The following is a 16180-nucleotide window of genomic DNA, read 5'->3' as shown; positions in this document are numbered from 1 at the left end:
GCCAAGATAAAAGAATTGAACTATAGACAAATCATCCCCCTCATAGAGGCCCTCAGTGTACTCTTTCCATCAATTCGCTCTCTCCTCTGAATTCCACAGTGGAATTCCCATTGCACTCTTAATATTACCGGCCTTACTTTTAATTTCACAGAAGTTTGTTTTGAATTTTCTGTATGCTGAGTCAATCCAACCAACAATCATTCCTTTTTCCATTTCTTCACATTTTTCATCTAGCCATTTCGCTTTAGCTTCCCTGCACTTCCCATCTATTTCGTTGCTAAGTGACGTGTATTTCTGTATTCGTGAATTTCCCTGAAAATTTTTGCGCTTACTTCTTTCATCGATCAGCTGAACTATTTTCTCTATTACCCATTGTTTCTTCGCAGTTACCTTTCTTGTACCTACGTTTTTCTCTACAACTTCTGTGATTGCCTTTGTTAGAGATGTCCGCTCCTGTTCAACTGAACTGCCTTCTGAGCTATTCATTATCGCAGTATGTATAGCCTCACAGAACTTCAAGCGTATGTCTTCATTCCTTAATATTTCCGTATCCACTTCTTTGCTCTCTGATTCTTCCTGACTAGTCTCTTAAACTTGAGCCTACTGTTCATCACTACTTAATTGTAATGTGAGTCTGTATTTGCTCCTGGGTACGCCTTACAATTCAGGATCTTATTTCAGAGTCCATGCCTGACCGTGATGTAATCTAACTTAAATCTACCAGCATCGCCTGGCCTTTTCGATGTGTACTTCCCCTCTTGTGATTCTTTAACAGAGTGTTCTCTATTACTGGCTAAAATACATTGCAGAAGTCAATTACTCTTTCTCCTCTTTCATTCCTACTATCAAGCCAATATTCTCCTGCAACCCTGTCTTCTACTTCTCCCCCTACAACCGCTTTCAAGTCCCCCGTGACTATTAGATTTTCATCTACCTTTACCTACTGAATTACTTACTCTGTCTCTTCATCTTCCGATTGCGACGTCGGCATGTATACCTGAATTATTGTTGTAGGTGTTGGTTACAATCCACACGTATTATAAAAATGGAAATATTACGCTTTATCTAACCAGAATATTTAAACAATATCTATATAACTGAATGCTTGCTGGCAAGCTAAGAAAGTAATTGAATGTCTGTAAAGGTTGCTGGTCTAATTGGAATTTACGTTTTTAGACTATCAGACGCGAAGCAGATGAAATTGAATTAATAATGTCACTAGATTTCTCCTTTTGCTGAAAGAAATTCAATGTCTTCATCGTCCACCTGGTGTTGAATCTCTGTCTGAGAGATCTGACAAATGTGACTGTCGTTATCTCTTGTTATCCACCAAACACCAGCACTGCGTAATATATCTGCCAAAGAAACCTGAAAAACGTTGCTGAAATCTTTTTACCGGCGAATGACTCTCTGCCGTGAAACGCTGAGTCTGATTTAAGAATCAGGGAGTTCGTCTAACGTGTTATGGCGAAGCTCAGCGTGTAGGATGATTGGTACTCCCGGCTGTGTTGTACATTAACATACAATTCTGTTTTTTAAAGGCTTACGTGAATCGCAAGGACCGTGTTGCAGGATTCGACAACCCGTCAGCCCTCGCGCTCCTCTGCATCTTATATCGATAAAGTTCCTGGTATGTGAAATAGAACTCAATAATTATAAAGGAAATCACTGAACATACCTTGATAAATATATTGGGATACATGTTTTCACAGCTTTCACAGTTCACAGGTTTAGTGTCCTTTAATAACATGAGTAGAATCTCGTCCTACATCAGATGTAATTTGATAAATTTTGGACTTTTCCTTTAACTAGACGTAACCCGAAGAAAATCTCTTAACTTCATAATGCTATCCCATGGAGTAAGCGTCGCATGTTCCAGGGTGTCCATAGCTAACTCACTGCCGTCACTTCTGTATCATCGCTGGCCGCTCATCACCGGGCAGCAACTTCCCTTACAGTCAGGCAACAATGGCTGTGGGGGTAAGAACCGCCTATCTGATATAGTTCAGGAGATATGACGTTATAAAAACTGAGATGCGTGAAAAACTGCCGCATAGAGCATGACGATTAAATTTATTACTTCTCAAAAAATGGTTCAAATGGCTCTGAGCACTATGGGACTCAACATCTTAGGTCATAAGTCCCCTAGAACTTACAACTACTTAAACCTAACTAACCTAAGGACATCACACACACCCATGCCCGAGGCAGGATTCGAACCTGCGGCCGTAGCAGCAGCGCGGCTGCGGACTGCAGCGCCAGAACCGCACGGCCACCGCGGCCGGCATATTACTTCTTTGCTACCAACTCTATTCGTAACATATTTCGCAGACAGTATCCACATATGCGGCTGCATGTACCTACGCAAGTATATCACTGTACGACACATAGTTCAAGAGATTTGACGTCGTAGATATTGAGATGCATGAAAAAGTGCCGCATCATGCTTGAAATTTTAATATATTTATTCTTCACTCCTAAGACACTCCTACAGTCGAGTCAACACAAAGAAGTCCCTGACACGTGGAGGAGCTTTTGACAGCTTTCAACTGCCAAGAGAAAACGGCTGTGGGCGAAAATAACTATGAAGAGGCTTTGCCATAGAGACTTTTACAAAAAATTTGGATACTGTACTTGTAAATTTGTACATTATGGACATTTCTTTGTGTGAATGTTTCATAATTTCTAAAGTATTTTCAGAAATACATGGAAACGAATTTCTTTGATATTACACTGCAAACACACTTCACTTTTTGTTTTCATTTCTAATGGAAAATATGAGAAATGAATAGCCACCCAGACGCATATTCGTATTACACAGAATTTCGTAGCAAAGTAAATGTAAATATTTTTTTACTATATTATTCGTTTGTTAACATCTTGATTTGTTTGTTTACACAACTATGAATTATGCGAAGAGCAAAATTTATTTAACTTAGTTCTCAATAATTTTTTTCCAGTTCAAATGTTCATGACTATGTACGCCAAAAACTTGGAGCATTGCACGTTATTCACTGACTCTGGTTAGCGTCCTACATTACTGTTGTTATACTGCTTGTTGTACAGAAATGAATACATTGTGTCTTTTCAAAAGTAAGAGAGAGTACATTTAGAGAAAACAACATATTAAATCTTTCAAAGAAGTTATTATCAATTTTTTTCTACTGCTTCTCTAACAAGACTGATTAAAACATACCTGCCACCTGCCAAAATACCAACTCTGCTTGAATGTTGAGTGGAAGATAATTCACATATACCAGTTATTAGAGTGGAACCAAACCAGAATCCTCTGAGACACCATTTGTGAGTTTCGCCTATCAAAATTACAGAACCATTTCCTGTGTTCTTTCTGTTCCAGATAATTAAAACAAGTTTTTCGCAACACCTTTAATTCCTTGGACCTCAAGAAAGAATGTCATAATCTCTTTATTGCGTTCCATTCGTGTGTGAAGGTGGGAAAAGCAGACTCGTGCGTGCTCTGACGTATGTTGTTGATTGCCGTTAATCATTACGCCTAACATAACAATGGCTGCATATTTTACAGTCTTTCTGAAATAATACATTTGATGAAAAGATGGATCTCCAACAGTATCCAACCACGTATTCTGACGCTTCTTACTCAATTCATACAGCGCAAATTGGAACAGCTGTTCCAGTTGTCTTAAAACTTGTGAATAATGGTATTAATACCGTTCCCGTTAGTTGCAAATGTTCTAACAACAACCTCAGATGCAACACCAGCGTCTGCTGCGATTGTTCAGTGTTGTCTGTCATCATGCTTGTTGACTGTTGAGCCGAGAGTGGCACAGCAGTTCTCCCTACAAAGTGTTGGTGCCAGTTATCAGCACATTTCCCGCTCGCCGCCTTTATTACTTACAATACTTACAACAGTTAGTAGTTTGCAGCGTGATTCTATGCTTATGCGTTGCTCCATTCCAATATGATGCGAGTCTTTACACTCACTGTGTCTGCCCACAACAGACGAAGACGTTTCTTCAAGCACAGTCGCATGCACACATTTTTAATACTTGTTCCTGCGTGTTGCGTTCTATCCGTAGGCATATCTACTGAGCATACTAGACATATCTAGTATGACTGTTACGACGTATACTTCATAGTGAACTTATTCAAACTTCCTGGTGTATCTCAATTTACGATATTGCAGTGCCTGTGTTGTTAAAAATGAAGTATTCCTTCAGACATTCAAGCATATGGAAGTTTGGGTCTGGCTTTGAATCGTGCTCAGATAGCCAAAGCGGTGCCGGAACGGTAGCTCAGCGTGTTCGGCCAGAGGGTTAGCCGCCCTCCCTTATAAAAAAAAAATTGGGTTAATGGAACGACGATGAACTTGAACAAGCGTCATGGGGCGTCTGCCCTGAACAAATAGAACGAAAAATCACGAACAAAATGAAAGACGACCGCTGGCATAAATCTGGAATTCTGGGATAGAGTCCCGGTCAGGCAAAATTTTTCATTGTCGTCATTCCATTACACAGCTGTTGGTTGTCCATATTCACAACTGCGAATACATTTCACGTATTACCTACTTTACTTTTCGTATAGGTAATGAGCAAGAACAATAACTTCCACTAGGCGCCTTGCATCTCCATGCTAGCTAGCTCTAGTGAAACTGCACAGTGCCGGCGACTGTTAGGTGCGCCAGTGTTTCTGTTGTCGATGAGTATCGACAGAGCGGCAGTGCGGATATGCAGTCCGGTAACTCGTTTTTCTCGGAAAGCATCAAGGCAGCCAGCGATATCAGCGACTTGTTCGGCTGAGGAATAGTTCGTCTCCTGATGAAAGGCAAAATCTGAAAAAGTACTTCTACTGCCAGTTTTCGAAACCGATACTATAGAATCGAACATCGTTGCATTATACCTGCCGGTATAGTAGAGGTTCCTACAGATACATAACTAAATGCTCTCAGATTTCAGAATTTGAGACCTGAGGCTTGCAGTAATAAAGTTCATTCATCGCCTGTGGAAGAGTTTGCTTGTTGCAGCTGTGTCGGCAGGGGAAAGTTTTCCACCCGATCTACTCCACCTTCCCTGGATCTTAGCGGAAGAGAGGGACAAAAAGTTTCCACGGCTTCAGTCTCGTCTGGCACAGTAAAGCCTGCCATCCAAGGAATTTATGTCTTTATGAAAAATATGGGATTTAGTAACCAACTTTCATAACTATATTAATTACTTTCAGCGTAGCCGGACTAAACAAATAAATGCCGATCAACAGGAAGGAGCAATGTTCATAAACTGCGGAATAAAATAGTCCAAAACATTTAATAACTTTATTGCCCTAATGAAACTGATATAGTTCATGTACAGCACATTCATTAAATAACAAACAGTATTAAAAAAGGAGACATAAAGTTCATAGAAAAATTGTTAAACAGTTCATATACGGAGGACAGATTTGTTTCAGACAGTTCTATTAAAGAAAATGTGCATTAGCCATATTGTCAACTAAGGTGGTAATTCTTCTGGAAAACCAATTCTCATGGAATTGTATTTTACGTAGAAAAATCAGAGAAATCTCACGGAATTCCAGGAATTTCCTAAACTCTCAAGGATGTATGAGTTTTTAAGCTAGTACAGAAATTTAATCTTATTAACTTTCGTAAATCATGATCTTTAAAATACTTAATATTTCAAAGTGAGTTACTTATATGAATATTATTCCACATAAATTATCGGTGTTTGAAAACTACGATTGAAATGCAGCTTATGGCTAATATATCTCAGCTGAGAGGAAGGAAAAGTCGTTATTTCTGCATATGCCCCCTGCCCTCACCATTAATTTATCAAGAGCTTCTAATCTTCCTCACCATACTTGGAATTCTCAGGGAATTTTTTTCTAGTTTCAGTAGCCACCCTGCTAACGCACAATGATGGCTACAGTTCAGTTTCCATTATAAAGGTCCTTTGAGATAAAATCAACGTATCGGGTATGAGCTGAGCCAGAATCAGCATATCAGCTACGAGCAGTGGCAGTCGAACTCTCGATATTACCTGACTATAAGGTTTTGGATCTTGTGGGTCAATCGCGGCCACTTTTCTGGCGGTGTGTCCTCCGATCGACGTAAAAAAATGGCTAATCCAGATCACTGTTTGCCATTTCGGAGGCTCTCGCCTACCGCATCTGCAACCTTTCGGACATCTCTATCATGCGGGCAGCTACCACTGCCCTTGCTCGTTGCACAACGCTAGTACGACACGAAGCCATCGAGACCGGCCACTCGACAGGGAAATACACTCCTGGAAATTGAAATAAGAACACCGTGAATTCATTGTCCCAGGAAGGGGAAACTTTATTGACACATTCCTGGGGTCAGATACATCACATGATCACACTGACAAAACCACAGGTACATAGACACAGGCAACAGAGCATGCACAATGTCGGCACTAGTACAGTGTATATCCACCTTTCGCAGAAATGCAGGCTGCTATTCTCCCATGGAGACGATCGTAGAGATGCTGGATGTAGTCCTGTGGAACGGCTTGCCATGCCATTTCCACCTGGCGCCTCAGTTGGACCAGCGTTCGTGCTGGACGTGCAGACCGCGTGAGACTACGCTTCATCCAGTCCCAAACATGCTCAATGGGGGACAGATCCAGAGATCTGGCCAGGGTAGTTGACTTACACCTTCTAGAGCACGTTGGGTGGCACGGGATACATGCGGACGTGCATTGTCCTGTTGGAACAGCAAGTTCCCTTGCCGGTCTAGGAATGGTAGAACGATGGGTTCGATGACGGTTTGGATGTACCGTGCACTATTCAGTGTCCCCTCGACGATCACCAGTGGTGTACGGCCAGTGTAGGAGATCGCTCCCCACACCATGATGCCGGGTGTTGGCCCTGTGTGCCTCGGTCGTATGCAGTCCTGATTGTGGCGCTCACCTGCACGGCGCCAAACACGCATACGACCATCATTGGCACCAAGGCAGAAGCGACTCTCATCGCTGAAGACGACACGTCTCCATTCGTCCCTCCATTCACGCCTGTCGCGACACCACTGGAGGCGGGCTGCACGATGTTGGGGCGTGAGCGGCAGACGGCCTAACGGTGTGCGGGACCGTAGCCCAGCTTCATGGAGACGGTTGCGAATGGTCCTCGCCGATACCCCAGGAGCAACAGTGTCCCTAATTTGCTGGGAAGTGGCGGTGCGGTCCCCTACGGCACTGCGTAGGATCCTACGGTCTTGGCGTGCATCCGTGCGTCGCTGCGGTCCGGTCCCAGGTCGACGGGCACGTGCACCTTCCGCCGACCACTGGCGACAACATCGATGTACTGTGGAGACCTCACGCCCCACGTGTTGAGCAATTCGGCGGTACGTCCACCCGGCCTCCCGCATGCCCACTATACGCCCTCGCTCAAAGTCCGTCAACTGCACATACGGTTCACGTCCACGCTGTCGCGGCATGCTACCAGTGTTAAAGACTGCGATGGAGCTCCGTATGCCACGGCAAACTGGCTGACACTGACGGCGGCGGTGCACAAATGCTGCGCAGCTAGCGCCATTCGACGGCCAACACCGCGGTTCCTGGTGTGTCCGCTGTGCCGTGCGTGTGATCATTGCTTGTACAGCCCTCTCGCAGTGTCCGGAGCAAGTATGGTGGGTCTGACACACCGGTGTCAATGTGTTCTTTTTTCCATTTCCAGGAGTGTAGTTTCAACAGCATTCCGCTGCAGGCAGCTGCATAAGCCGGAGACAGAACAGCACGAATCAGTCAGTTTTCGAGGGCCTCTTCTGCTCCGGGCAACTGGCGCTACTTGCCCCATCGAACAGGATTGTTCTCGAAGCCCATCGTTGGGACAAAGCCGTTTCAGAAATAATCATCGTTTCTTCTTCCAGGCTTTAGCTTCTGCAGCAGCACAGAGTCTTCATCATTAGTTAAGTTATTCTGAATCGGACTTCCCGGCATTCCGCCTTAGACTCTAAGTGCTCTTATTGAATCTAAACCAAAACAATCTTCATCTTCCGACTCAGGCTTACAGGCCACGAATTTAACAATCAGCCAGTGGTCATTGCCGAACTTAGCTTTCAGCAAGTACTCACTCCCGACTTGGCTCCAGGCGGTGTTTAGTTCCCAGCGGAACATTCCGCCAGTGTTTTTTATGTGAACTTAATCTCCGATCAGCGTCCTCGGCGCTTATTATCAGTCTGACCTTATTGTGATCCACAGTTGATTTGTATCTATTGTGTTACTCCCGTAACTGTAATTTTGCCCTTTATTTCCGTACCACCGAAGCAGACATTTTTTGTCCAATAAATTTGTTATATCCTGGACATTGTTTTCCTGCGTCGCGGAGCGTGACACTTCACTGCTTATCGCGATGTCTAAATCCACAGGTGATTTACTATCGCTGTGGATAAGCCCACAGAATGAAACTTAAGTCAGCATGGCACCTAATTAGAGTTCATTTGCGTATTGCTTCAAATTAGATGAGAAGCTGCAAGTGTGCGAATCCAAGCGGAAGAACACAGCGATCGAAAATGTTTTGCTGGGATCCTTGAATAACCTTGAGTCCAGAGAGAAACAAAGAGACGAATGAAGTAAGCAGCCAAAACTCAAAATTACATCAGAACTTATGCAATGCTCTGATCTAACTGCCATCTCTCACTCAGCCTTGAGAAACCCAAAAATTTGATAAGCAAATATAAACGATTCATCATTACAACATATGAATTGAAAGCCGTATAAACTACGTGTTTGATCCAGTACATACAGAAGAGCAATCAGAACATTCCTTCACTTACACATTGCTTGGCTAGGCCTCAGTGTCTGTTCTTTATTTAGTTTAAGTTCCGTTATATAACATTCTAATTGTCCCTGTGCGTGTTACAGATCATCCAACCATTGTGAGGACTAACATGCTGATTCGAAGCATGGGACCAATATCGGAGCTGGATATGGTAAGACTCAGTGGCATCTACTTAGTAGACTATTTTAGTATATCTTTCTTTTGCTGCAGCACTGCCCACACACGTTTCACGATGCTATATGGTCGAGATACGAGGACATACTTCTAGAATGAGAACGAAACTGGCAATTGAACCACAAGACATGTATCATATAAGGGACGATCAAAAATCATCCTTTATAAGGCCGTACAGTCCATAATCGGTACGCGGATAAGGCGAAATCACTGTGAGCATTGAGGCAACCATCCCACCGACGCGGCAGGTTTGGTAAAGCACCCTGTCCTGCTGCGTGAATACGTCCGTAACTGCTTGCTGCATATCCTCGTCCAACAGGAATCGTGGACGCTTGAAGACTTTTTTTGAGGGACGGAATGCGTGATGATCGCATGGGGAGAGATCAGGTCGGATGCTCGGGTATCTCCCACTTGAGTTGGTGTAACTTCTGCGTAACTACATTTGCGATTTGCGGATGAGCATTATCATGAAGCAGCAGCACCCCTTGTCGCAGTTTTCCCGGACGCTTCTCTTTAATTGCACGCCGTAATTCTTCGTTCTCCGATGGAAGTCTACCAGTGGCTGTCCTTCGACAGCCAAAATTAGAATAACGGCACACTGGTCCTGTTTGGAGGCATGTGGTAATAACGTCGCCATAGTTCCCGTTTCCGAATTGACCGCACACACATCGGAAAGATACAAATGCCAAACTAATTCCTTTACTACATGTCGGTGCTTATATACCGGCGTCGGGGTAGTGCTATGTTGCGTATACGCTGCAGCAAAGCCCTCGGAAGGGTAACTTCTTGATCGCCCGTTACACCACAGTGTCCATCACATGTAATTAGAAAAGTCTTCAGCCCGAGGATAATATATATTTTAGTATAAAAATGAGAAATGAAACAGTTAACAGATGGTATATTTGTCAGCGAGGTGGTATGTTCTCTAAGGGGAACTTGTGATTCTCCTTATTGAATATGGTTCTTAAACAGTCCATTCGTGAGGAATAATATCGTAAGACAAATCACGTTTCATTACAATTACACCTACTGATTTCAACGATGTTGCAACAGTTTCGGTGGTGGAAGAGTTACCTAAATTTTGGAGAAGTTATCGGATTTCATGTGGTAGAGACTGATATAAATATGTAGCAGTACGCTTCCCTCTAATGTCATGGTCTTGAAATGAATTTAAAACACGGTATTGTTGTGAATATAGAAAATAGGCAGCATAAAACAGGTTTGGAAAATATTTCACGCACCTTAAGATAGGCATCCCAACTCACATAATATGGGCGCAGATGACGCAAGTTGGGTTACGTATCTTCAGGTGCATGAAATATTTTCCAAGCCTGTTTTATTTCGCCCATCCTGTAGAAGAGTGCTAGCATAGAATGATTATGTCTGTTAACAAATCTCCACTCACGCAAATTGTGGTAGTTTCAAAATTTTCATTACAATTTTAACAACTCACTTCAAATGACAATACCTAGAAAAAGTTCGAAAATGAAATGCGTCACTTCACTGAGGCAGCAATGGTATATAATTTTGAACAGTAATGAAATCCATTAACGAAACCACGTCCTTGCCATAACGTGTACTATCATGACTCATTAATATTATAACGTTACAGTTTCAAACATTAATTTGCAGTTGAAAAATCAATTGCACAGTAAGAGGCTGATAAAACCACGGAAACAGCACATCAAACAAAGAGACACTTATTGCAACTAGTAATACAGTTTCAGAATCACAGCCTAAACCTTTCGTAATATTACTATAAGTTTCAAGATATACTCTAAATAAGAATTGTGCATTTAATTTGAAATTATTAAAACTGCAAAAACTAATTATAATCTTGTATTTTACTAAAGCCTGTTTTGTAATATCTCACATATGTTGAACAAAGGATGATGTGAAGTCCTGACAGCCATTCTCAGTAGAATCTTTTATTCTGTTGTTAATATTTTAACGCTAAAGACAAAATTTTACGTTATGGGGTAGGGACCTGTTCCAAATAGCATGAGTTATGTTAATCAATATCTGTACACACACACACACACACACACACACACCCAAAGACTCACAAACACCAAATGTAAAGACTGACACACAGTCAGATCAATAGCAGACACTCTTACTACTACCAATACTAAACAAGAAAAAAACGCATTCCGCACGTCAAAACAAAGTGAACAAAATGTTGAAATTGCATTGGTTCTTCACAACGCAAAAATATGAATATAATTAGTGTTAGTGAAGACTGTACGTGGTAAAATCTACCACTTATGCGTGGAAGAACAGAAACAATGGCGAAAGAAACAAAAAAAAGTGAGTAACGATAATAATTAATACTGTTTATAGTAGTAAGTTAAAACATAAGAACTGTTCATGATCCTAGCAAACCAAAATTATGAGAAAAATTATATTGTTGGTGATCGCTGCTTTAAAATAAAATAAAACGCGTTTGGTCTTAATCACACTTCATTGCAGTCATAAAACACGGTATTTAACCTACAGCACTTGTATAACTGCGACTGTGGAAAACAGAAGCCGTGAAACAACGGGGAAAATACGTATATAAGAGAACTGATTTCTTTTGAGTCTGGTAAATACAGGTATTCCATATTTTTACCAGAAAACAGCTGGAATTGAAAAAAAAACAAATGAAGTGACAGGAAAATGCGGTGTACTTTGCTCTGGGTGACTGTTTTGCAGGACTACTCTATGGACTGCTACTTCCGACAATACTGGCGCGACTCACGGCTCAGTTTCCTGGGCCCCATCAAGAGTCTGAGTCTGAGCATCAAGATGCTGGAGCGCATCTGGCGGCCCGACACCTACTTCTACAACGGCCAGAACTCGTACGTCCACACCATCACCGTGCCCAACAAGCTGCTGCGCATCTCGCAGGACGGGGACATCCTCTACTCAATGAGGTGAGCACTGCTTTCTGTCCCAGCGAGGCAAGTGCCTCCAGCCCGTGCTAGGAAATGAGCTCAGCATGTCTTCAGTAACAATAAAATAATAATAATAACAATTTGTGTATGCTGTCACACAATGAAGCAGGCCTGGACTGCTTCTCATCGTCAGCCACACCAGAAACTGTCTACTTTGCAAACATCCTTCACTTAACTGCCTTATCATCAGATAGCGCTTCCAAATTCTGAAAAACTGGTGAATAAAGTTTCTCTCTACGACATTGGACTGATTAATTTGTTATGTGGTTTCTAAAAGTCACTCCCTTAAGCCAGTAGGCCGACTTGTGAAAGTAAAAAGTCTTTGCTTCGTTACCATCTTATTTTAAGAGTGGTAAATACTACAGCTCTGCGCTGCCATGGTGTGTCTGATGTGTGAATCAACTTTGTCACCAGAAGATAGTTACTAAAGGCGTGTAATGTACACTGACGAAAATGGAAAGTATTTGACTATGAATCACCATTCCGATATTTATCAAATACCTTTTCCCCACAGCTTCGTATCTCTACGTGTTGGACCATAATATTGCACATCTCCTTGCCCCCTACTTGCCAAACTCTTCCTGTCCCCTCTCTCTGATCATCTCGTACTTCCTCTGTCTACCTCTTCCTCCCCTCTCTCTCACAGTCCATCTGCTCTCTCTTTCTCTCTGCTCAGTCGTAAGCATCCGAATGAGTAGCCTCTGAAAGACATGCCAGTACTACCGGAGCTAGGAGGTTATAACTCTAACAGTGCTGATTCTCATATAGCAAGCAGTATGTGTATCATATTTGGTAGAAGTCGATCCAGGTTTGGGAGGAGATCTCCAGCATCTCCTCCTAAACCTCTAAACCTGGATCGACTTCTACCAAATATGATACACATACTGCTTGCTATATGAGAATCAGCCATGTTAGAGTTATAACCTCCTAGCTCCGGTAGTACTGGCATGTCTTTCAGAGGCTACTCATTCGGATGCGTACGACTGAGCAGAGAGTATATATATATACGTTCTGTTTATATACAGGGTGTTAGGTGTATAGGTACAGTGAGTCTTCCTGTAGATTCAGCACATAATTTACTATCTGATGTTTTCTGCACAGTCATAATTGCACTGTGGAAGAGACTATGCTTGTGAGTGTGTATTATCTTTTTTTGCGTCAATGCATCCACATTTCAATACTTGACCTGTTGACCACAGGAAAATAAACATTAATAGCTTGCTTGCGGAACACATTTTTGGAGGTACCAGCCACCCTAAAAACCTACTACTTCTAAGAGCTATAATTATTACTCTCAGATGAAGTAAATACTGATGTAGTGTTGTTAGATATATCAACAGAAATATCTGTATTTATACCCCTAATACCCTGACTTACATTCTATTCGAAAATGATGTCCAACGTCAGCATTAGCATGACGTGTGAATTCATTGTTCACTCATACGCTCTTGTATTCGTTGTGACACAGAAACAAACAATTTCGGAATGTAATTTCGAGAAATTTCTTACCATGCTTAAAACGCATGCTCTATGAAGATTTCTGGCTAGAGGCTTGTATGAAGGTATTTGTCTTCCCATCGCATACCGGACATGCTCTAAGCATGATAAATTAGGGTTCTGGGCAGGCCAGTCAAGGATCTGTACATTCCACAAGGCGTTTGTGGTGTGAACTACATTGCGAGGTCTTGCATTGTTCTGCCGAAATATGCTATTTGGTCACGAAGGGAATACAACACAATTTATCTTCCTTGCTACATTCTGGTGATCATTCAACAATTACCAAATCAGTCCTTTCGTACTATCCAATAGCATTCCACACAAATCTTCCAGAAGTTGGTGAGCTATGGGGCTCGAGAGTCGCTGCTTTCTGTGAGCTTTCGCCAGGTCGTGACGGAATTGGGACCCGTTGCTAAACTCCGCAGAATGTCACTCACTCTCCTAGTTGACTCTGGCTCTGCACTGTGTGAATCTCTGCCGTCTGTGGTGTGTGGTGTCAGTGTTAAACGATGCATGGTAACTCGAGGTCTCTACCTGAGTTCCACTAATCTGTTCCTGGCTGATCGCGGTGACACTGGGGGTCTAACGTGAACGCCAGTTTCAACTACACTCCTGGAAATGGAAAAAAGAACACATTGACACCGGTGTGTCAGACCCACCATACTTGCTCCGGACACTGCGAGAGGGCTGTACAAGCAATGATCACACGCACGGCATTGCGGACACACCAGGAACCGCGGTGTTGGCCGTCGAATGGCGCTAGCTGCGCAGCATTTGTGCACCGCCGCCGTCAGTGTCAGCCAGTTTGCCGTGGCATACGGAGCTCCATCGCGGTCTTTAACACTGGTAGCATGCCGCGACAGCGTGGACGTGAACCGTATGTGCAGTTGACGGACTTTGAGCGAGGGCGTATAGTGGGCATGCGGGACGCCGGGTGGACGTACCGCCGAATTGCTCAACACGTGGGGCGTGAGGTCTCCACAGTACATCGATGTTGTCGCCAGTGGTCGGCGGAAGGTGCACGTGCCCGTCGACCTGGGACCGGACCGCAGCGACGCACGGATGCACGCCAAGACCGTAGGATCCTACGCAGTGCCGTAGGGGACCGCACCGCCACTTCCCAGCAAATTAGGGACACTGTTGCTCCTGGGGTATCGGCGAGGAACATTCGCAACCGTCTCCATGAAGCTGGGCTACGGTCCCGCACACCGTTAGGCCGTCTGCCGCTCACGCCCCAACATCGTGCAGCCCGCCTCCAGTGGTGTCGCGACAGGCGTGAATGGAGGGACGAATGGAGACGTGTCGTCTTCAGCGATGAGAGTCGCTTCTGCCTTGGTGCCAATGATGGTCGTATGCGTGTTTGGCGCCGTGCAGGTGAGCGCCACAATCAGGACTGCATACGACCGAGGCACACAGGGCCAACACCCGGCATCATGGTGTGGGGAGCGATCTCCTACACTGGCCGTACACCACTGGTGATCGTCGAGGGGACACTGAATAGTGCACGGTACATCCAAACCGTCATCGAACCCATCGTTCTACCATTCCTAGACCGGCAAGGGAACTTGCTGTTCCAACAGGACAATGCACGTCCGCATGTATCCCGTGCCACCCAACGTGCTCTAGAAGGTGTAAGTCAACTACCCTGGCCAGCAAGATCTCCGGATCTGTCCCCCTTTGAGCATGTTTGGGACTGGATGAAGCGTCGTCTCACGCGGTCTGCGCGTCCAGCACGAACGCTGGTCCAACTGAGGCGCCAGGTGGAAATGGCATGGCAAGCCGTTCCACAGGACTACATCCAGCATCTCTACGATCGTCTCCATGGGAGAATAGCAGCCTGCATTTCTGCGAAAGGTGGATATACGCTGTACTAGTGCCGACATTGTGCATGCTCTGTTGCCTGTGTCTATGTGCCTGTGGTTCTGTCAGTGTGATCATGTGATGTATCTGACCCCAGGAATGTGTCAATAAAGTTTCCCCTTCCTGGGACAATGAATTCACGGTGTTCTTATTTCAATTTCCAGGAGTGTATTTTCATCCATTTGCTCGTCAGATCCAGTCGAACAATCCTACAATCTGCATGTGGTGCAGCCCTTTTGTGAGAACCTCGACGCGCAACTCGCCGAAGTGGCGTCAACTCAAAAGACTTGCACCAGGCGACTGGTCTACACGACGGGAGGCCCTAGCCACACGAGATTTCATTTATGAGAACCATGGTATCTTGGCCCATTACCTCCACGGAACGAATTGTTCATACGTAGTTCCAACTGGCTTAACTAGTCGGGTGCAAGATTAAAAATGCCATTTCCCTTAAGACAACTGGATGGGTACCCTGTTAAGTGCATATTCTGATCTACTCATTTTTCCTCGCAGCATCCGTGGCAATGCGTTAATGTGTCGGTGTGGTAGGTTTGCTTTTTCCGGACTCGTCTCTGTTTACCGAGCAAGGTGGCGCAGTTGTAACACACTGAACTCGCACTCGGGAGGACGGTAGTTCAACTCCACATCCAGCCTTTCAGTGTACAGTTCACCGTGATTTCCCTAAACCGTTTACAGCAAGTGCTGGAACGAGTACTTTGAAAAGGACACAATTTCTTTCCCTATCGTTCCCCATTGTAAGCATAATCTTTAATGGCATTCGTCCTCGGCAGGATGTTAAAACCCTAATCTTTCTCCCTTTATTTTGTTTCGCGCTCCTCCCTCACTCGCCGCGCGTCTTGCTAGCTAAGCAACTCAATGGTGTTTCCCTTAACAGTTACCGCTGCGTCCCAGATTATATTCTCTCTGATACATTACATACCCAG

The 16180-nt window shown here is 44.0% G+C and overlaps 1 protein-coding gene across 1 annotated transcript in view; it reads left to right on the top strand.

Moving 5' to 3' along the window:
• The window catches only part of LOC126252419 (gamma-aminobutyric acid receptor alpha-like), a 222332-nt gene that overhangs the window by 121441 nt on the left and 84711 nt on the right, over positions 1-16180 (top strand). The window contains exons 3-4 of the mRNA XM_049953309.1: positions 8850-8917; positions 11638-11858. Of these exons, the coding sequence (XP_049809266.1) occupies positions 8850-8917; positions 11638-11858 (289 nt within the window). The remainder of the gene's footprint in view (positions 1-8849; positions 8918-11637; positions 11859-16180) is intronic.

This window comes from Schistocerca nitens, chromosome 4, assembly GCF_023898315.1.
Source record: "Schistocerca nitens isolate TAMUIC-IGC-003100 chromosome 4, iqSchNite1.1, whole genome shotgun sequence".
NCBI lineage: Eukaryota > Metazoa > Arthropoda > Insecta > Orthoptera > Acrididae > Schistocerca > Schistocerca nitens.
Note: the sequence above shows the minus strand (reverse complement) of the source record. Positions and strands in the feature narration are given on the sequence as shown.